This window comes from Chionomys nivalis, chromosome 19 (assembly GCF_950005125.1).
Source record: "Chionomys nivalis chromosome 19, mChiNiv1.1, whole genome shotgun sequence".
NCBI classification, from domain to species: domain Eukaryota; kingdom Metazoa; phylum Chordata; class Mammalia; order Rodentia; family Cricetidae; genus Chionomys; species Chionomys nivalis.
In genome coordinates, this window is record NC_080104.1 from 10,612,297 (window position 1) to 10,632,702 (window position 20,406).

Consider the following 20,406-nt stretch of genomic DNA (forward strand, 5'->3'; position numbering starts at 1 on the left):
TATGCATCAAACACATATGTATATCGTTCCCTTTTATAGCATGTGTAAACGCCACGCTTTCTCCTAGTAGTTAGTGTGTCTTCCGTGTCAGTAATAAAGAATCTCTTTCTGGTTCATGAAAACGCAGTGCTGTGACACAGGCCTCTTTCTTCACTCCTCTTTCAGAGCTCAGGTGACAGACAGGTCCTTTGCGCCTTCTGTTTTTTTTTTTGTTTTTTTTTTTTTTAAAGCCAGTCATGATGGTACATGTCTTTAATCCCAGCACTTGGGAGACAGAGGCAGGTGGATCTCTGTGAGCTTGAGGATAGCCTGGTCTACATAGAGAGTTCCAGAATAGTCAGGGCTCTGTAAAGAGACCCAGTCTCAAAATAAATAAAAAGATTTGTTTTTAAGTGTGTGTATGTGTTGGGTGGAGGGGTCTGTGCTTGTGAGATGGGTACCCACGGCAGTCAGAGATGGGTGCCAGATCCCCTGGAGCTAGAGATATAGGCAGTTTGTAAACTGTCTCACACAGATGCTGGGAACCAAATTTGGATCCTCTGGAAGAGCAAGCAATACATGCTCTTTTTTAAATTTTAAATATTCATCTATTTCATTTTATTTACGAGTATTTTGCTTATATGTGTGTATGGGTGTGTGTGCATACCCATAGAGGTCAGAAGAGGGCGTCAGATTCCCTAGAATTGGAGTTATAGATGGTTGGGAAACAACACCATGTGGGGTGCTGGGAATTGAATCTGAGTCCTCTGTTACTGGGAACTGCTCACAACCTCTGTGAAGAGCAACCAGTGCTCTTAACCTCTGAGCCATGTCCTGGAATCTGGGTCCTCTGTAAGAGCACAAGTGCTCCTAACTGTTGAGCCATCTCTCCAGCCCCTCCTGATTTGTCATGTGTCCATTCAGTGAATAGCTGTGTCCGTCACTTGCTGCATGTGCTCGCGAAACAAGCCACCTGTTGTCTGATTCTGTGTCAATGCACACTCCCACTGAGTGCCTGCTTCCTTACCTTGCCATTGTCTTGAGACTTGTGGAAATTTACTGGTCTGATAGTAAAAGTCGTCTTACTGTGGTTCCATTTGAGTGGAGTCGTGTTCCCTGTTTGTGATTGTCATAAATAAGTGTATGCTTATGCTACATGGGGACCTAATAACCGCAGCGTGTGGTGGCATCTGTGCCTGGCATCTCAGAGGAGGGTGCACAGTCCCTTTCTGCCTGGGGCTGGTGACAGTTGAGTGGGACTTCAGGTTGACCAAGTCAAAGGAAGGAAGGGAGGGAGGGAGGAAGGAAAGAAGGAAGGAGGGAGGGAAGGAAGGAGGAAGGAAAGAAGGAAGAAAGGGAAAATGAAGAAAGAAGGAAGGAGGAAAGGGGGGAGGGACGAAAGGAAGGAAGGAAGGGGAAAAGAAAAAAGAAGGAAGGAGAGAGGGAGGGAGGAAGAAGGAAGGAAGGGAGGAGGGAAGGACGGATCTTCTAGGCAGAGAGGCGCAAACAACGTGAGTGAGTGGCAAGGACTGAATGTGGAGACAAGGCTGGACACAGACCTGAGCTTTGGGGGGCCTCACTAGGGGTTTGCATTTTGATCAGAAACCAGGATATACTTTGTTTTTGTTTTTTCTGTCCTCAGTTGGAGGTGAGGAGTATGCCTTTGAACTGAGAACCCTCTGGCATCACCTCCTAAGTTTGAAGGTTGCAGATGGTGGCCTGCACCTGGCCCAAGATGTTCTTTGTTTTGTCTTTATTCTTGTTTTGTTTGTTTTTGTTTTGTTTTGTTTTGTTTTGTTTTGAGACTACTTAGTCCTGGAACTCACTCTGTAGACCAGGCTGGCCTCGAACTCACAGACATCCGCCTGCTTCTGCCTTCCGAGTGCTGGGATTAAAGGCGTGCACCACCACCGCCCAACTTATTCCTCACTTCTGCACCCCCCACTAGTATTTTTTAGAGATCATTCCTGCTACAGAGAGCATCCTCATTGGCTTTAGTGGCTGCAGAGTGTCTTAGCTGTTGTTTACATTGGGGATGTGTTCAGTAAGCGATGCCATGATGGCATGATGTCAGTTTACTAGTATATCTGCACCCGGCTTCCCAGAATATATGGAGCATGACTTTTATAGTCATCATCATTTATATGTGTGTGTATCTGTGTGAGTATGTGTGCCTGCGTGCATGCCATGCACATGCCTGTTGAGGCCAGAAGTGGGCGTCAGAGCCCTTGGAGCTGGAGTTCAGGCATTTGTGAACTGCTTGGTTGTGGGTGCTGGGATCTGGACTCCCATCCTCAGGACTGAGCAGAAAGTAGTCCTAACTGCTGAGGTATCTCTCAGCCCCAGTGCTGGTTTTCAGAGGGTGAATGCTTGTGTCGATCCTAACCCATTGCCAAGAGGGTGGTATTGTAACACTTTAGAGAGGCGATGAGGTCACCAGATCCCAGCCTTCCTTCATGAGATTAGGAGTGTTACAGTAGAGGCCCCTGATGGGGCAGGGCTGCAGCTCCGTGGTAGAGCACGTACTTACCTGGCATGTGCAAGTCCCTGGTTCTACCTCATGCACTCTCAAAATCAGAAAGTGGAACCTGTCCAGTCCCTTCTGCAGCGTGAAGACAGAGCAGGCACCCGCTGTGAACCAGAGAGCAAGCCCTCACTGGACACCAGTCTGCCTGGATGTCGGGCTTCCAAGCCTCAGAACCTGTAAGAATTCAGTTTTCCAGGTCCCTAAGTCTCAGTGGACGAGCTGTGTTCCCGCAACCTGAGCTGCTTGAGGTAGCGGCCTCTGCCAAAAATGCCCTTGCTAGCATTGTAGTGCATTAGCCTCCCTCTAGGAGAAAACAGAGCCCGCTTTTCCCACACTGTAGCCAGAACCATGTGTTTTAATCTCCTGCCAATCTGATAAGCGAAAAACAGTATTTGAGAAGCGTTTCATTTTGTGCTTATTAAGCTAATGGCAGGAGCTTTCCCACAGAGCGATGTTTGGATGGCATCCCTAGTAGTCAGCCCTGCTGAGGAGTGAGCCAGGATATTATCTGAGCCTGGGGTTCTCACCTTCCCGGGACTGCCTGGCAGCAGCTGCTCATTCTGGCCAGGATTTACCCTGGTGTGTGCATGTGTGAAACTGAGTTCTCATGACTGAGCTCCCCTCAGCTCCTCAGGCTGTGCCCCCTGCTCCCTGGGCTGGACAGTATGTGCCTCCTCCCTGATGGCCAAAGAGATCAAGCAAAGTGACTTTCATTCGTTCCCTTCCTCGGGCCAGACACATCTATCTTAATTTTAAAAAGATTTATTTTATGTGTATGTATATTTTGCCCGCATACATATATGTGCACCACATGTGTGCCTGGGGCCATGGAGCCCTGAACTGGAGTTCTAGACAGCTGTGAGCTGCCATATGGATGCTGGGAACGGAACCCAGGTCCCATAGAGGAGCACCCAGTGCTCTTAACCACTGAGCCATTTCTCCAGCCCCTATTTAATTTTAAAAAGATTTATTTATTAATATTTTATGTGTACAGACGGCTTGCCTGCACACGCCTGTGCTTTGTGTGAAGCACTCACAGAATCCAGAAGAGGGCGTCAGAGCCCCTGGAGCTGGAATACTGTTATGAGCTGCCGGTGGGTGCTGGGTCCTCTACAGGAGCAGCCAGTGCTCTTAGCCAGGGAGTCTTCTCTGCAGCCCCTTGTGGGGCTTCTATCAGTAGTGTTTTTATTACTCTGTGGGCTGTGTTCTTTAGACAGTTTGAGGACGGTAAGAACAAAATGAGGCTTCCACTCCTTCCAACTCCCCCTCACGGGGTGTTGGCTTTTGTTCTCCAAGACAAGGTCTCAAGGCATCCAGGTTGGCCTTGGACAACTAGATAGCCTTGAGAGCGGGACTGGTGACCTGTCTCTGACAGCCCAGTGCTTAGAAGGTAGAGGCTAGAAGAAGAACCTCAGCTGTCCCCAGACAACTGCAGCCAAACTGGCCTTGAGCTCTTCCTGCCTCCAGCTCCCCAGTGCTGGGGTCACAGGTGTGCAACACCGTGCCCACTGACTAGAAAACACATTGTGGGCAAGTTTCCTAGTTGGATTTGTGTAAATGAACTAGGAAGTAAGAAGCAAAATGTCCAAGAAAGGTAAAGCCTCAGAGATAAATCCTGTTTCTTTCTCTCTGTGTGTATGTATGTATGTCTCTATATAGTATGTATATATACTACATGTATATATAATATATATGTATATATTATATATACACATATAGTATTTTTTTGTGAATGTGAGTATGCACATGTGTGTGCTGGTGTGGGTTCCATTCCTGAGAGGTCAGAGGAGGATGGTCATGGAATGGCCTAAAGGCTTTCCTCCCTGTTCCCTTGAGACAGAGAATTTTAATTTTTTTATTTTAATTTTTCAGTTTTTTGAGACAGGGTTTTACTGTAGCTCTGGAGCCTGTCCTGGAACTAGCTCTTGTAGACCAGGTTGGTCTCAGACTCACAGAGATCCGCCTGCCTCTGCCTCCCGAGTGCTGGGATTAAAGGTGCGCACCGTCACTGCCCGGCTAAGAATTTTAATTGTCTCTCTTAAGACCTTTAATTCCAACACCCAAGAAGCCAAGGTTAAAGGGTTTTTCAGTCTGCCAAGTTTGAGAACCCTGGGATGCATAGTGAGTCTAGGCCAGCCAGAGTTCTGTAGCAGAAGCCTCTGGCAGAACAGGTAAGGCAAACCAAGCACAGAGACACACAGCAGAGCCGGAGCATGGACACGAGCCCTTCAGTGTGGGAGTCGGGCTGGCTGGGGTTAAACAAACACATGCAGCTGTGTCGGAGCGCTAGCTGCCGAGGGAAAGAATAGATGGGGTGGTGAGAGCAGAGCATGAAGGAAGGTTAGTGTCTTCTCATGGCTGGGACCCCGAGGCAGAAGCAGGGTTAGCCAGATGGGACTCAGTTCAGCTGTGCAGTTGTCAGACGTGAGATGACGCCAGGCGGCCATGTGGAAATCCTGGTGCTCTGGGAAGAGCTCTGGAGTTATCAGGGTGTGAATGGGAGCTGCAAGGCCCCTTCTGTTATCCACGGCTTAGTTTTGTGGGGACCGCAGGAGAGAAACCGCCTAGGTTACTCGAAGGGCTGAGATGCTGAGGTTCTCTGTGACCACAGCCTGGGCTCAGGCACTGTTTTCTCAGCACATTAACCCCCTAGACATACGATCATTGTGGTAACGGGGATTATTGACTGTGTATGGTTTTTACCTGGTAAGATGTGGTGTTCCGGGGGCCGCAGACATTAGCAGCTGTGCTGCATTAACATGGGATAATGTTTCCTGGGGAAGCTAAGTGCAGTGATACACACCTACAACCCCAGCACTCTGGAAGCTACGACAGGAGAATTGCCTGTAGTGCAAGATCTTCCAGGCTTGCCGCCGCACACCATTAGTTCCCGCATGAGGGAGATAGAGTTTTGTGAGACCATGTCTTAAAACACACCAACAATTTCCTGGGCTATATAGCAAAGTCCAGCCTCAAGAAAAGAAACTAGGGCCACAACTGGAGAGATGACTCACTGGCTGTTCTTCCAGAGGATCAAGTTTGCTTGGTGGCCCAAAACCATTCCTAATTCTTGTTCCAGGAGATCAGATGCCCTCTTCTGGTCAGCTCAGGCACTGCATGCACACGGCACACATACATGCAGGCAAAATACTCAAACATAAAATATATCTTTTTTAAAAAAAATTAAAAAGTGGGGGGTTGAGGATATAATTCTGTTGGTAAAGCACTTCCTTAGCATGAACAAGGGCCTGGGTTCCATCCCCAGCACTGACTAAGCCAGGTGTGTGGTATCACAAATGTCTAATCCCAGCACTTGAGAGATGGAGGCAGAAAATCAAGATCATCTTCAGCTACATAGATAGTTCTGGGCTAGCCTTGGTTACATGAAATCCTGTCTCAAAATAACCTCCCCCCACACAACAAAGCTACTGTCAAAATCTAGGCTAGGAAAGCTGGGCAATGGTGACACACACCTTTAAATCCCAGCACTCAGGAGGCAGAGGCAGGTGGATCTCTGTGAGTTTGAGGCCAGCCTCATCTACAAGACTAGTTCCAGGACAGGCTCCAAAGTTACAGAGAAACCCTGTCTCAAAAAAACAAAAACAAAAAGCCCTTAGGCAAGAGAAGAGCAGGGTATCTTGTGTAACGGTTTGAATGAGCCACGTTTCCCACAGGTCCCCAGTTGAGAAGAGTGTTTGGGGGGACGGTACGGAACCATGCGGAGGTGCAGCCTTGCTGGAGAAAGTGTGTCCCTGGAGTAGGCTTGGGAGCTTATGGTATCAGCCCGATTCTAGTTCGCTGTCTCTGGTATGGATGTGATGTGGTCTCTCAGTTTCTTGCCACCTGCTGCCCTGCCTCCCCTGAACCTGTCATTATGGATTCTCCTAGAATTTTCAATCAAATAAAGCCATTCTCTCCAAGTTGCTTTTGGTCATAGTGTTCTTGCTCCTTGGAGTCCTTGTCACACAGAGATGGCCTTGGCCTGGAGAGAGCCCCTGACCCTTCTCTCTTGGGTGTGTATAGTTACAGAGGAGCTGGGAAGAAGGGAGGACCCGTGGCCAAGGAAAGCAGGTTTTAGAGCTCCGCCATGCTGGCCGCCTAAAGCTGTGTGCCCCCTGAGCCCAGCTGCAGTAAAAGGTAATCTTCAGGATGGTGAAAGAAGCGACTTGTTTGTCTCGGTCCCCATCAGGCATCCCTGAGCACCAAAGTGTGCTTCTCACACTGGCACTCCATCAGGGTAGGACCACAGTGGGCCGGGCTGCGAGACAAGGTCTCATTGTATAGCTCTGGCTGGCCTATAACTCTTGCTATGTAGAACATGCTGGTAAAATTTCTTCGTGTGTGTGTGTTGCATGCACCACAACACCTGTAGAGTCAGGAGACAGCCTGAAGGACTCTGTTCTCCATCCACCATGTGTGTGCCAAGGATGAAGCTTAAGTCATCAGGTTTGGTGGCAAGCAGCTTTACCCTCTGAACCATCTCTCTAGCCAGGAGCAGAGGGTTCCTAATCCTCAGTGCACTGACACCTGGGGCTCTATTCTGGGGACCGGCCCTGGGACCTTGGCTTCCTGGCATTCCTGGCCTTCCCTACTGATGGCTGGTGGGCTTCTTCACAATCATCAGTGAAACTGTCTCCAGACAGTGCCACTGTCCTGTTGGGGACCAAACCCCCAAGACAAGGGCATTCAACTTAAATCTAACACTAGGACTGTGTGTGCGTCCAGGTGCCAAGAAGAAAGTGCTAGAAAAGTCGTGTGAGCAGCAGAGGCTCCCCAGGCTAGAATACATCTTCACTGCCAAAAGCTGTGTAGTTTCTCTGAATGTTCCAGGAGAGGGTTTCAAAACCTGCAAAGCCCGGAGCTTGACTGTTTACACAGGAATCCTGGTTCTGCCCCACAGCTCTGTGACCTAGGGACACATTTCTTCACCGTTTCATGATGAAGGTGCTTGTGTCCTGAGGTTGTCAGGAGCACCCCATGTAAAAACATGGGCGAGGCACTTATACCAGTGCCTGGATCTGAACCAGCGCCTGTGAGAGCAGCCCTCTGGAGGCTGAGGCTGCTGTGTAGTCTTGTGGAAGTGCCCTAGGGTTGTCAAGGGAGGGGAAAGGGAGGGCAGAGGGACTGCCTGTGCTCTAAATGAACGTCCCCCCCCCAGCTGCTGTGACCCTCCAGGACTGCTCTGACTGAGCAAAGGACTGTCAGCAAGTGTGGGAGGGGCATGGCCTTGGGCGACAGTGCTCTAAGGACAGTTCCTTGGGGAGACTAAAAAGAGATCAGTGGGGCCCTTCTAGCATCGGGAGTATGAGGACTTCTGGCTGGGAATGTAGTTCTGGGGTAGAGCACTTGCCTGCACCAAACACACATGGCCCTGGCTTCCATCCCTGATACACAATGTGTGTGTGTTGGGGGCGGGGGACGTGCCAAAGGGACAGTACAGAGCGAGCTGATGCCCATGTGAGACTAGATGTGGAATCGAAATGCCTCCGAACAGTGTGGATTCCAGGGAATTGCTCTTGGTCTAACAGTGGCCCTGCTCCTGGCTGTTCCTAAATTATCTTTCCCTTTACCCTCTTCCTTTCAATCTTTTTTCTTTTCTTTCTTTCTTTCTTTCTTTTTTTTTTTTTTTTTTTTTTTTTTTTTTTTTTTTTTTTTTTTTTTGAGACAGGGTTTCTCTGTAGCTTTGGAGCCTGTCCCTGGAACCAAGCTGGCTCGAACTCACAGAGATCTGCCTGCCTTCCAAGTGCTGGGACTAAAGGCGTGTGCCACTACTGCCCAGCTCCCTCTTCCTTCTTGGAACAAGAATCTGGACAGGTACAGGCACACCCACATCCACCATGCTGCCACGGTTACAGAGGGCAGAAAGGAGGGAGTTCCCACCTCTCCAGCTGTGTGGCCTGGGAAGGTCATTTGCACTGTGGGAACTGTATTTTCCTCTGAGAGGGCTGAGGTGTGTGCCTCTCAGATGCATACCTGGGAACCTGTTAGAAATTAGCCCCAGAAGCTTATTTTCACAAGTCCCCTACTGCATCGCATACCCAGGGCAAACCAGGTCAACAGGCAGCTTGTGAGCACAGCGCCACCTGCTGGCGGATGCCAGCTGCATGTACGCACTCACAGGGTGCAGGGAGGACACCAGTGCAAACTGCAGGGGGCTGCACTCTCCTGCCTTCTGCCCCGGGGAAATCGGGTGAAAGCGACTGTCAGAAGCAGCCTTAAATGTCCAAGAGATGTCACCAATGTACAACAGCAGAATGCTTGCGCCGGTCATGACAAGTGTCTTTGTCAGGTGTTTGAATGTGACAGGCGCGCCCTTCTCCTGCACAGTTCCCCTCCCAAGGCTACCACGGGTCCCTGCCCCACACTCTTCTCTCACCTTCCTGGCTAAGAGCAACCAAAGAGGTCCCAAAGCAAGTCTACTGCACCTGGAAGGAGGTACAGGATGAGGCCCGGGTCTCAGTGGCCACCCATCCAGGCAGCTGACTAATGACGGGCACCAGCCCTGCCTTTGAGCTGTAGAGATGAAAGGGGGCATAGTTGCAAGGGTAGGTGGGTGGAGCTGGCAGGTCAGGACAGGACCACTTGGCAGCGCAACCCTCACTTTTTGGGTCCAAAAAGATCTCTGTCCCACTGGCTTTAGTCCCCAGCACTGCAGAATATAGACAATAAATGAAACAGCTGGGCATTTGGCACCAAGCAGCGGGAGGTGGAGGCAGGAAGATAGGGAGTTCAAGGCTGGCCTTTGCAATGTAGCAAGTTCATGTCTAGCCTGGGCTACAAGAAACCCTGTCTGGGGAAAAAAAAAAAGCACGGCGGGTTGGTGGGGAGAACCAGATGTGGAGTCTCTATCCTCCACTAAGGGAGGCTTGCTCTCTTGAGTCTGTCTCAGAGAAAGCTAAGCTTGACCCTAAGGGATGGCAGGCCTGGGCCAAATACAGGCATCCTTAAAACCTGCCCTAGCTGCTTTAGACCAGGCTGGGTCACACAGAGAGGCTTCTGCCGCTAAGGTGTGGCCAAGCAGACCCAGGCACACAAGCGTCAACCTCAGCCGCCCACAATTGCAGAGTGGCTTTCCCGGCTCTCCTCCCCTGCCCTACGGTGTTGGGTGAATGGAGGATGTAGAGTGGGGAGCTGTACGTACAGAGGAAAGGCTGAGCCAGAGGGAAAGAGGCTGGAAGGAAGGCAGCTGTGATGAAAGACAGAGTGAGTCAGGCTGGCTATTTGGAGCAACTTGATTCCTGCGTTGGAGGCCTGGTTTCCTCATCAATGAAATGCAAACATGGCTTACACACCCGTGGATGCTAGGACCGTCGTGAGCAATCAGAGAATGAGCGGACTTTCCCAACCGTCAGGGTTATGTAAGTGTTGGTGGCTATGGCTGCCACATCAGGGGTTTTCAGCCAATGGTGATATAAGAGCACTACAGTTTGGATGGACCCCAGTGTTTTATGTACTCTGACAGCACTACATGGACCAATGGTGATATAAGAGCGCTATAGTTTGGATGGACCCCAGTGTTTTATGTACTCTGACAACACTACATGAAGCTATATCCCTAAATGCCTTTTTATATGACGTGGGCTTTATGTATCCCAGGATGACCTTGGACTCATAGTGATCCTCCTATCTCAATTTCCTGACTTGCTAGAGATAGAAACCAATGCACTCTACCACTAAAACCACATCTCCAGGCCTATATGTATACACACACATACGTGTATACACACACATCTATGTATACACACACACATATGTATACACACACACATTTTTTTTTCTGAGATAGAGTCTCACTGTGTAGCCTTTGTTGGTCTTGAATAGAGATCTTCCTGCCTCTGCCTCCCAGGTGCTGGGATCAAAGACTCGTGCCTACCCCACCCCAGCCAACCTTTTGTTTGTGTTTTATTTTGTGCTCGTGAGCAGGGAGGAACATGTCGAGTCACAGACAACTTGCCAGGTCAGTTCTCACCTTCTACCACGAGGCTCCCAGGGATCATACTCAGGTTTTCAGACCAGTGAGCAACTTGCTTCACCCACCGAGGCATCTCACTAATCCTTAAAAAAAAAAACTCGATGTTTTTGTGTGTTCCTTTGTCTGTATGTGTGTGACATCTGTGGGGCAGCCTCTGGTGTAGTCCTTGGGAAGGTTGTCCACCTCGAGACAGGTTCTCATTGACCTGGGGCTGAAACATCAGGCCTAGGCTGTCTGCCTAGAGTCCAGAGACCCCGTCTCGGTGTCAGAACTACAAGCAGGCAGCAAGCACAGTGGTTTGTGTGGGCTCTGGGGACCAGGTTTAAGCAAGGCCTTCATGGGCTGAGCCGTCCCCTCCACCTAGGACCGAACTCAGGTCCTTACACTGGCAAGGCAGACACTTTATTTATTTATTTATTTATTTATTTATTTATTTATTTAGGTCTTTCGAGGCAGGGTTTCTCTATGTAACAACAGTCCTAGCTGTCCTGTAACTCAGAGATCCACCCGCCTCTGCCTCCCAAGTGCCTCCCACTGCCCAGCTGTCTCACCTCTTCTAAACTGTATTTTTACTTCCGTTCACAAATCCTTGTGTTTTTTGTTTTAGAGGTGAGATCTCATGTAGCCCAGCTGGCCTTAAACTGTCTTTCTCCTGCCTGCACTTCCTCAGTGCTGGAATCGGAGGTTTGTACCACAGTGCCAGGTTTTAGACTGGCCTGGCCCAGGATCTGAACCGTGGCTGCCTCCATTCCTCATGGCGGCTTGAGAAGAAGAAACAGACTCAGAAAATAAAACTTGTTAAGGACAGCTTATCTGGCTTTTCCCCTGGGCCCGGAGCCCTGTACTTGGCGCCATCCAGCTGAGTTCTCCAGAGCCCCATGATGCCCCATGATAAGTCACCAATCACCAGCTGCAGAGCAGGGGCCAGTCCAAACTGGCTGTTCATTTCCCATGCCAAGTGAGACCAAGCCCTCCCTCACCCACCCCAGGACACTCTATAGCACTGCTTAGGGAAGCAGTCAGAGGCCAGCGCTGTGTTGATGAGCTTGGCTTCGTGAACACAGGGAGTCCCTCACCCTGCTTGAACCAGCTGGGTGCCATCTACCTAGTACTTCAGCTAGTGCCACAGATCACAAAGGTCCAAGAGCTCCTCCCACAGGGGGCTGCTCCCCCCACAGGGGGCTGCTCCCCCCACAGGGGGCTGCTCCCCCCACAGGGGGCTTCCTCTTGTCTTTCTCCTGTTCTTGTGAGGTGGGCTATTCCTCTGCCCTTCCTTTCTTACCTGCCTTGACCTGGTCACAGGAATCCAGCCAGTCCCCACCTGAAGAACTATTGTTCCTCATGTATTTGACATAACCCAAGACATATGCTAGAATATCCCAATTCACTGCCCAGGCAGAGGACAGATGTTGACTATCCTGACAGGTTGCTCTTGCTCTGAACTGGCCTTAGCACACTACTCTTGATTGTCCAAGGCCTGTCTCCATGTTGGCAGCACACTTCTGGACCTTGTGGCCCTTGGGTCTACCCCCCCATCAAGACTTCTTGAGCCTGGATGGAAAAGCAAGTCTACCCCCCCGTCTCCCATCCCAAGCTCTCTCAAGGCCTTCTCATGGGTAAGTGCCATGGCCAAGGAGCAAGGAACCCACCCTCGACCTAACCAGTGCATAAGGCTTCTGTACCGTGCAAGCAGTCTTGATCGCATCTCCAAGTGCAGAGGAGACCAGCTACTACATGTTCGGGGGAATAGGCACAGTGTGAGGCTCTGACATACAAATGTCACCCCCATGGGTTTCAATTCAGACTTGGGGCCCAACCCTTCTTTTAGAACCTGCGTGTAAACTGGTTTCAACAAACCTTGGTAAAGCAGACAGTACCAGATAGCAGAGACAAGGCGCAGGCCCAGAAAGTTCCTCCTTCCCCCTCCCACCCCCATCTGCCAATAGTACATAGCCAAGCCGTCCCTTGGTGCTTTCGAGACAGACATGTTTCCATCTTCCATAGACTTCTGCCACTCACACACCGCCTGTCTGTCTGTTCTGTCTTCGAGAACAAAGGCTCTTAGTGGTGTCTGAGCTGGGACCTATAATACCCAGAGTGACCTCCCACCCCCCACACAACAGCTGCCCCAATCCAACCCCTTAGAAGTCGCCGAGTGAACCACAGCTCAGGAGGCGGCTTTCCGATGGGTTCCAGAGTAGGCATAGGAGATGGGATGGCGTGTCCCTGGCCTCACCGTGAACGTATTGATGGGGCTTCCATAGTGGGGAGACCTGGAGGGAGTGTAAAGAGGGAGTGGTGAAGGTTCGCATGGACCCCCTCTACCCACCTCCCCAAGAACGGAACATTTTAAACTGTGATGTGATGAACTTCTGAACTCCAGGGTGGGACCAAGCGCATCCGCAGAACACCCCTGGTACCCTCTGCTTACTCAGACTCCTTTACTCCCTGCCTGCATCCGGATCCATCTTTCCTCCTGAGTCCACTAGGTCTCCCTTTCTTCTACACTGATTTGAAGCCCTGAACCTCCAGAGGGCGAGAGGGGAGTGAAGAGATGTATTGGGAAGCAAGGGGCCAACCAACAGCACCCTCTCCATGTATCTGAGCCTTTCTCCCTTCTCTCTTAGTTGCAAGCTATGGCCGTGGCCTTGGCATTACCTCTGTTCACGCATTCCTGGTCGCAAACCCACGGAGATCCTTCCCCAGCTCACCTGCTGCCTTTGGCAGGGATGAAGCCATAGTCCCCAGCTTTGCCGCCACTACCACCACCGCCTCCGCTGGGCGTCTTGTACTTGACCTCGGCTGCGCCTCGGGCGCCCTCCAGCGACAGCCTCCGTGCGTTCAGGCCTCCGGGGGCCGCGCGGCCCGCCGAGTTGACCCGTCGCATCTCAGGACCTCCCGGCTGCGGTCCGAAGCAGTTAGGGGAGCTCATGCTGCGGCCAGTGGCGCCGCGGGGCGTCCCGGGGTTGCGGTGGGACTCCCCGACGTACAGGCGCTTCTTGATGAGCGAGCGTCCGCTGCCGGAGAAGCGATCCAGGCCCCCGAGCCCTGAGTATTGAGTGCCGGCAAAGCGCGAGAAGCCGCGAGCTGGATTGGCCCCGGACCCCAAGTCCAGGGGCTGCCCCAAGTCTGAGTAGTTGTTCCTGGGTGGGGACCCGCGATGGTCCTGATGCTGCAGCCCAGCATGGGGTTCAGGGTCATTGCTAAACTCTGGCGGTGGCGGAATGATATCAAAGCTGAACTCTTCTTCCTCTTCCTTCTTGTAGGAAGGAGAGGGAGGAGAAGAGAAGGATTTGGGAAGGGCGCGGCCCTGGGATAAGCTTGAGGGAGCGTGTCTTTCCCGGGTCACAGCGGCGTGGGACTCGGCCTTGGTCCACCCATGCCTATGAGTTGGCTCTGGGCCCTGTGTGTCTCGTCCCTGCTGGGGCTTCCACTGACTGGCTCCAGCGGGCCGTGCTGAGGTTAGGTGGGAGCCCTCTGTCTCACTGGGTACCTTAGGGACCACAAGGAAGGAGTTGGGCCGACTACCTCTGTAAAAGATGGTATCAGAGCTGGCCTCCGTTTGGTTGCCATGGTCACGGAGACTTCCTGGCAGAGAGGACCTTCCCGGTCCCATCGCAGTCCCTGCAGTACCCCCTGGCCTGCTCTTCTGTGCCCTCTGCCTGGCTGCGAGGAGCAGGGCCATTGGGGAGCCCCGCTCCACCACCTCCCCAGTCACCGGGTGTCTGAGAAGTTGGTCAGCAGGCTGGACTGGGGCAAGAGGTTTGGCTGGATGATTTTCGGGTTCCTTTTCGTCCACCAGTCCCCCTGAGTCTGTGGCCTCCCCTTTGGCCCGAGTGGGAATCACCACAGCAACCCCTCGGCTGTGGCTGTTCTGGCTGCGGTGGAATCTGTACAGAAACGGTACCTCCTCTCCTCCAGTGGACATCTTCGGTGGGAGGGCTGGAGGGGAGCGGGCTCCGTTTGTGGACAGCTGGGTGGCCGCTGCATTTGCTTGAGGTTCTGGCTTTTCTCTGTGTCTCACTGGGACAAGGTCTTTCTCCGCCACCTGCTGACATGAAGGGATGGACAGCCCAGGTGTGTCCTTGGGCGAGGTGGCCTGCCCAGGTGTGTCCTTGGGCGAGGTGGCCTGCTCAGGTGTAGGCTTGAGTGGTAAGCCTGGCCCAGGTGTGGTCTTGGACTGGGGTGGTGTGGCTGGCCCAGGTGTGGCCTTGGGTGGTGTTGCTGGTCCAGGTGTAATCTTGGACTGGGGTGGTGTGGCCGGCAGAGCGGTGGCAGACTGCTGGGGTGGATTCTTGGTGACAGGCTTATGGAATCTGCCATGATCAGTCCCGTTTTCAAAAATTCTTCCCCCTTCCAGCCGGGGTTTGGGAGGCAGGGATGCTATGCTAGGCTTGGCTTCTTTCTCCGCTGAGGAGGAAAACCGAGCCTCTAGCTCATTGCGGATCTGCCTGACACTGGGGGCTGGAGTATCCTGGGGGATGTAGTCCACAGGGGGTAGGGTCAGGCTGCTGGTGGCTTCTCTGTCTGGCAGGCTGTTGCTGGAGTTACTCTTCTCGGGACCACAGGGGTCTGTCTTCTCAGGCAGGCTTGGAGGAGCCTCCTCTGCTAGGCTAGGGTCCTTCTTGCTCTCGTTGTCCTTCAAGGCCACCTTAGGGACTGGCCTGTGGCTGAGTGACCGATCCTCTTTCCTGGTCCCACAGAGATAGGCTGCCAGCTCACTTCGAAGCTTCTCCATCTGCCGGGGGTCCCTCCAGTCAACGGGTTCTGACGAGGCTGTGTCCTCCGGAGTGGGGGGGTTGGGTTTGGGGTTGAGAGTAGGTGAGCTGGATTTTGGGGTCTTCATAAATCCAGAAGATGGAGGGACCGCCTGCTCAGTAGGGGGCAAAGGAGGAGCAGCTGGGGGCAGGGAGGGTGCTGGTGGAGGGAGTGGGGGAGCAGGTGGAGGCAAGGGAGGAGCTGGGGGTGGAACTCCAGCTTGTCCGTTTGTCTGGGGTTCAGGCTGCCCGAGCCTTGGGTTGCCTGGTGTCTCAAGCCTGGGCTCTGGCGTGTGCTCTGGCTCTGGGGCCCTGTCAGGGTAAACCTGAGACGCAGGGCGGACACTGAAACTGGAGGGTGGCAGGAGGTGGGTAGAGGCCTTCAGACTGGCTTCCTCCTCAGGGGAAGCCCCTGGCACTTCCTGAACCGGGATAGATGAGGTCCTGACTGGAGTTGGGGGAGGCACCTTGAAAGACCTGGGGAAGGTGAGGTGGGATTCGGGGCTAGGCCCCTTTAGTGCAGCAGGGCTCTTGGGGGGGCTGGTTCTGGGGTCTTCTGGTTGCCTGCCATTGAGTGCTACTTCGGATTTCCACTTGATAATCCCCCCAGTGGGGAAGAGACGCGTTCCAGTTGTGTGAGGAGAGACTGGAGTTGGGGGTCCTGGGACTGGCAAAGAAGGTGGAGGGGGGTTTAGAAAAGCTGATGGCGGGGCAGGGGGGATGAAGTCTGGAGGGGTAGGTGTTGATGGCGGGGAGAGGGCAGAGGAGGGAGATAAGGTGTCCAATACCGGGGGCGGAGGTGGGGCTGTGCTGGGTGGGGGTGGGGGCGGGGGTTCCACCAGCAGGGGAGGAGGAGGGGGAGGGACAGCAGGAGGTGGTGGTGGAGGGGACTCCCCCGGAGGCTGTGAAGTTTCCTGGGGTGGCCCTGGGGCTGGGCCTGGGGGAGGTGGCGGGATGGAAGAGTCCAGTTCATAGTGTGCGGGCCTCAGGTCGCCCACGGAGCTGTAGAGTCGGAGGCTGCCATTGACTAGTGAGCTGGTACCTGGGAGAAGGAAGGCAGAGATTGGAGTGGAACCGCCTCCGTCCCCCTCCCTCTCTTAACAAGGCTTTCCTTTTCTCCGTCTCTTTCTTTAGTGTGTGTGTGGGTGGGGGGGTGCGGTGGGGGGTTACCATGGCGTGGCTGAGGCGGTCTGAGGACAGCTATGGGAGTAAGTTCTCTCCTCCTACCATGTGAGTTCTGGAGACTAAACTTGCCTCAGATCTGGTTGGTCACCTGCTGAGCCATCTTTCCAACCCAAAGCCAATCTCTGTGCACAGGGTTGGTCAAAAAAAAAAAAAAAAAAAAAAAAAAAAAACACCAGTTCTTCAACCCTTTCATCCTAAACCTGATTGAGGAAGCAGCAATGCCACCTGTGTCCTGAGCTGTCCTAAGAGCGGTCCCCTTCTTACTGTAAAGGGTGACTCCCGCTCCATTTGTCACATGGTCTAGGACCTCTGCAGCAGGCTCTGGCCTGTGATGGTGCAAAGGAGGGAAGGTACCCTGGGCAATGTGGCTGCAGAGACAGACACCTGCACGGCAGCCACATTCCTCTCCTCCTGGGCCCCAGCCTCCTTCCACCACAAATATTTTCCCTTTCCCCACCTCAAAATAGGAGAGAGCCGCAAGCTTGGAGAAGGGCTCCTGGGAAGGCTCCCCTAGACCTGGAGCGCCTGGGGTCCCGACAGCAATAAACAAGACAGATGCTACTCACTAGAGTTTATTCTTGTTTGTTCCAGGGATCAAACCCAGGGCCCTGTTCATGCTAGGTGGTGTTGCCCTCTGGCCTCTACCCACGCTTCCTTGCTATACGCTCAACCCCTGAAGTTTATTCATTAAGGGGTCAACCAGACAGACAACCAACACCATACATTAGTAAATCATTATCACAGTGAAGGTAGTAATAAAATCAGGAGGGAAGGGGTACCGAGGGGTGCCATCTTATTAGGAAGGCCCCACTGAGAAGGTGATCCTGGAGGAGAGAGATGGCAGGAGGGGGCTGAGATGCAGACCCTGGGGTGAAAACTGCCTAGGCTGATTAAGGAAACCCCACACTGCAGAGGTGGGAGGAGGGGCAGGGAAGCAACGTGTGAGATCTCAGCAGTCCCTTTGCTTTGAGTGATGTGGGATGTCACTGGCCAGGTGTGAATGGGTACCTTAACACTAAGTGGCTTACATCCATCCGTGTCTGACCTCAGAGGTCTTGCTGCTGCCTTCTGTCCTGTTGTGACCTGGTCTGGCCCCTTCCCCACATCCTCCAATGAGCCTTAGCCAACCTTGGTTCTCTACACCTCCCGGCTCCACTGTGAAGATCACCCACCACCCACCTCAGCCAGTGGCTAAGAGGCCGGGGGCTCTGACTTTGCCTCCAGCTGGGGAGATGGAGCAGGTGGAGGAAGAAAGATGAAGAAACCACGAGATCAGAGTTCTCTTACCTCCCACTTCTTTGTCCGCAAAGTCTTCTGGGACAGAAGGGGTGGGCACAGCCAGCCCATGGTTCTCCTGGGCATTCTGAAAGAGACCCAAGAGAGGTCAGGGAGCATGGAGAGAGAGATGGAAGACCAGCCAGATCTCCGATCCCCGCTGCGAGTAAGTGGATGGAAACAGAGTGGGCTCACTCATCTTAGAGTATGCAGTGTCCACAGGAGAAGAGGCCAGGCTAGAGTCATACACAGTTGGGAATGACCATGTGGGTGCTGGGACTGAACCTGGGTCCCCTGCAAGAGCAGCAAGTGCTCTTAACTGATGAATCATCTCTCCAGCCCTAAGTGTGAATTTTATTTTATTTTATTTATTTATTTATTTATTTGGTTTTTCGAGACAGGGTTTCTCTGTGGTTTTGGAGCCTGTCCTGGAATAATTGTGAATTTTAAAAGATGGGTCTGGTCCGGGGATATACTTCAATGGGTAGAGTGTTTGCCTAGAACACACCAAGCCCTGAGTTCGAGCCCTGGCACTGCAAAAACCAGGTGTGGCGGGCATGCCTGTCATCTCAGTACACAGGGAGGTAGTTCAAGGACAGTCTCAGTTATATAGTGAGTTTGAGGCCAGCTTGAGAGACATGAGACCGTCAAAAAAAAAAAAAAAAAAAAAGCCAAGTATCCGGTTGTCTGTCAGCTAGAAATGAATGCTTAGGGGCTGCCAGTCAAACTGTCCATTCCTCTGTGCACGTATGAGAACAATCACAACAGAGCGTAAGTGTTAGTTGTGTAGTTACAGACCAGATTTGCAGATGCAGCATCAGCGACGATGAGGATCAACTACACGTGAATGAAAATCCCAACTAATAGCTAGCCAAGGAGCCAGGCGTGGCACGGGCCTTTATTTCCAGCTCAAGGTCATCCAGGTCGACAGAGTAGCTCCTGGCTATAGCAAGACCCTGTCAGCTGAGCTCGGTCTCCGGGGACCCAGAATGGTCGGAGAGAACCAGCTCCTGTCCCCAAACCTAAGAACCCTGCAGTGACTCCTTCTGGCTACCCAGTGACCAGAGGCTAACACCACATCCTGACCTCGTGTTTACTCTGAGCTATCATCAGGAATTTACAGAAAAATAAGTAAGTGGTGAAGCAGGGCTTCCAGGCAGTGCGGGCGTAACAGAGCAGACGTGTTTACACAGCTGTGGCTCTCCCCAAACACACATTTCCATAGATCAACAAAGCCCAGCACCTGCTGCTCTGAAGACCGGGGCACAGCACAGCGTGGTGCTTTTGATGGGTCTGGGGCCTGGTCTGGGCCATAAGTCCGCCCTCCTTTCCCACACCACCTCCTTCCTTCCCATTCCCCCTCCTGACTGCAGTCTGTGTTCCTCCTGGGGCTGGAACTGCCTGGCCCCATCTCTCCCACAACCCTCCTTTTCTGAGCAAAGATGACCTTGAATTTCTGATTTCCCTGCCTCCACCTTCCCGATGCTGGGATTCCAGTTGTCACCAGCACTCCTGGCTCGTTGTGGTGCTGAGAATCAAATCTAGGGCTTTGTACATCCTAAATAAGCCTGCTACCAACTGAGCCACACCCCCAGCGCCCCTCCTCTCTAGTAAGAATGCTCCTGTGAACACACCATCTCAGCCACCACTCGATGAGAAGATGCCCCCTGTATTTACTACATGAGGACATGACACTCAGAAACACTGAAGAAATAACTGAAAGCATGCACCTGGGCCCGTGGAACCCATGCGGGCACTACCACACCCGAGCCCGTGGAGCCCATGTGGGCACTACCACACCCGGGCCTGTGGAGCCCATGCCGGCACTACCACGCCCGGGTCTGTGGAGCCCATGTGGGCACTACCACACCTGGGCCCGTGGAGTCCATGCCGGCACTACCACACCCGGGTCTGTGGAGCCCATGCCGGCACTACCACACCCAGGTCTGTGGAGCCCATGCCGGCACTACCACACCCGGGTCTGTGGAGCCCATGCCGGCACTACCACACCCGGGTCTGTGGAGCCCATGCTGGGCATCCTGCCCCTCCAGAGCCGCTCCTCTAAGGACTAGCTGCTCTGTCTGTTGTAAACGGGCAAGAGTTGTGAGCACTGGCTTTGGAGCATGAGGCCTAGAGAAACCAATCCTGCTACCCAGCCACAGGACTGTGTCTGCTATCTCTGCCTGTGAAAGTTCTAAAACCAGAATGTACCCATGTGCCCATCCAAGGAGGCCATGAAGAATCAATGAAGCAATCAATGTCCAGAAAGCACTGGGCTCATGGCATAGGATGGAAGGAAGGGGCCACCCGCTGCCTGCGCCAGGTCCTACTGCTGACCTGCTGCGGTCCTAAACCACCAAAGCAGGGCTGTCTGCCCTCCATAAGAGAAGCACCTCCCTCTCCTCCATCTCCACTGCATAAGGCACGTGCCTCTTGTTTGCTTTCTCCAGAATTCTTTTTTTTTTTTTTTAAAGATTTATTTATTAAGCATACAATGTACTGCTGGCAAGGAAGGCACCAGATCTCATTACAGATGGTTGTGAGCCACCATGTGGTTGCTGGGAATTGAACTCGGGACCTCTGGAAGAGCAACCAGTGCTCTTACCCTCTGAGCCATCTCTCCAGCCCCCCAGAATTCTTACTTTGTGTGCATGCGCCTGAGTATATGTATGTGTTCTCTGTGTGTGTGTGTGCGCGCGCACGCGCGCATG

At 52.7% G+C, this 20,406-nt stretch overlaps 2 protein-coding genes across 2 annotated transcripts in view; one reads left to right on the forward strand and one right to left on the reverse strand.

Annotated features, from left to right (window-relative positions):
- The window catches only part of Cimip3 (ciliary microtubule inner protein 3), a 65,576-nt gene that overhangs the window by 272 nt on the left and 44,898 nt on the right, over positions 1–20,406 (forward strand). The gene's annotated exons all lie outside the window — the stretch shown is intronic.
- The window catches only part of C19H6orf132 (chromosome 19 C6orf132 homolog), a 30,884-nt gene continuing 22,550 nt past the window's right edge, over positions 12,073–20,406 (reverse strand). The window contains exons 3-5 of the mRNA XM_057794508.1: positions 17,708–17,783; positions 13,190–16,277; positions 12,073–12,751 (exon numbers count right to left, since the gene is read on the reverse strand). Coding sequence (XP_057650491.1) covers positions 12,646–12,751; positions 13,190–16,277; positions 17,708–17,783 — 3,270 coding nt within the window. The 3' untranslated portion in view covers positions 12,073–12,645. The remainder of the gene's footprint in view (positions 12,752–13,189; positions 16,278–17,707; positions 17,784–20,406) is intronic.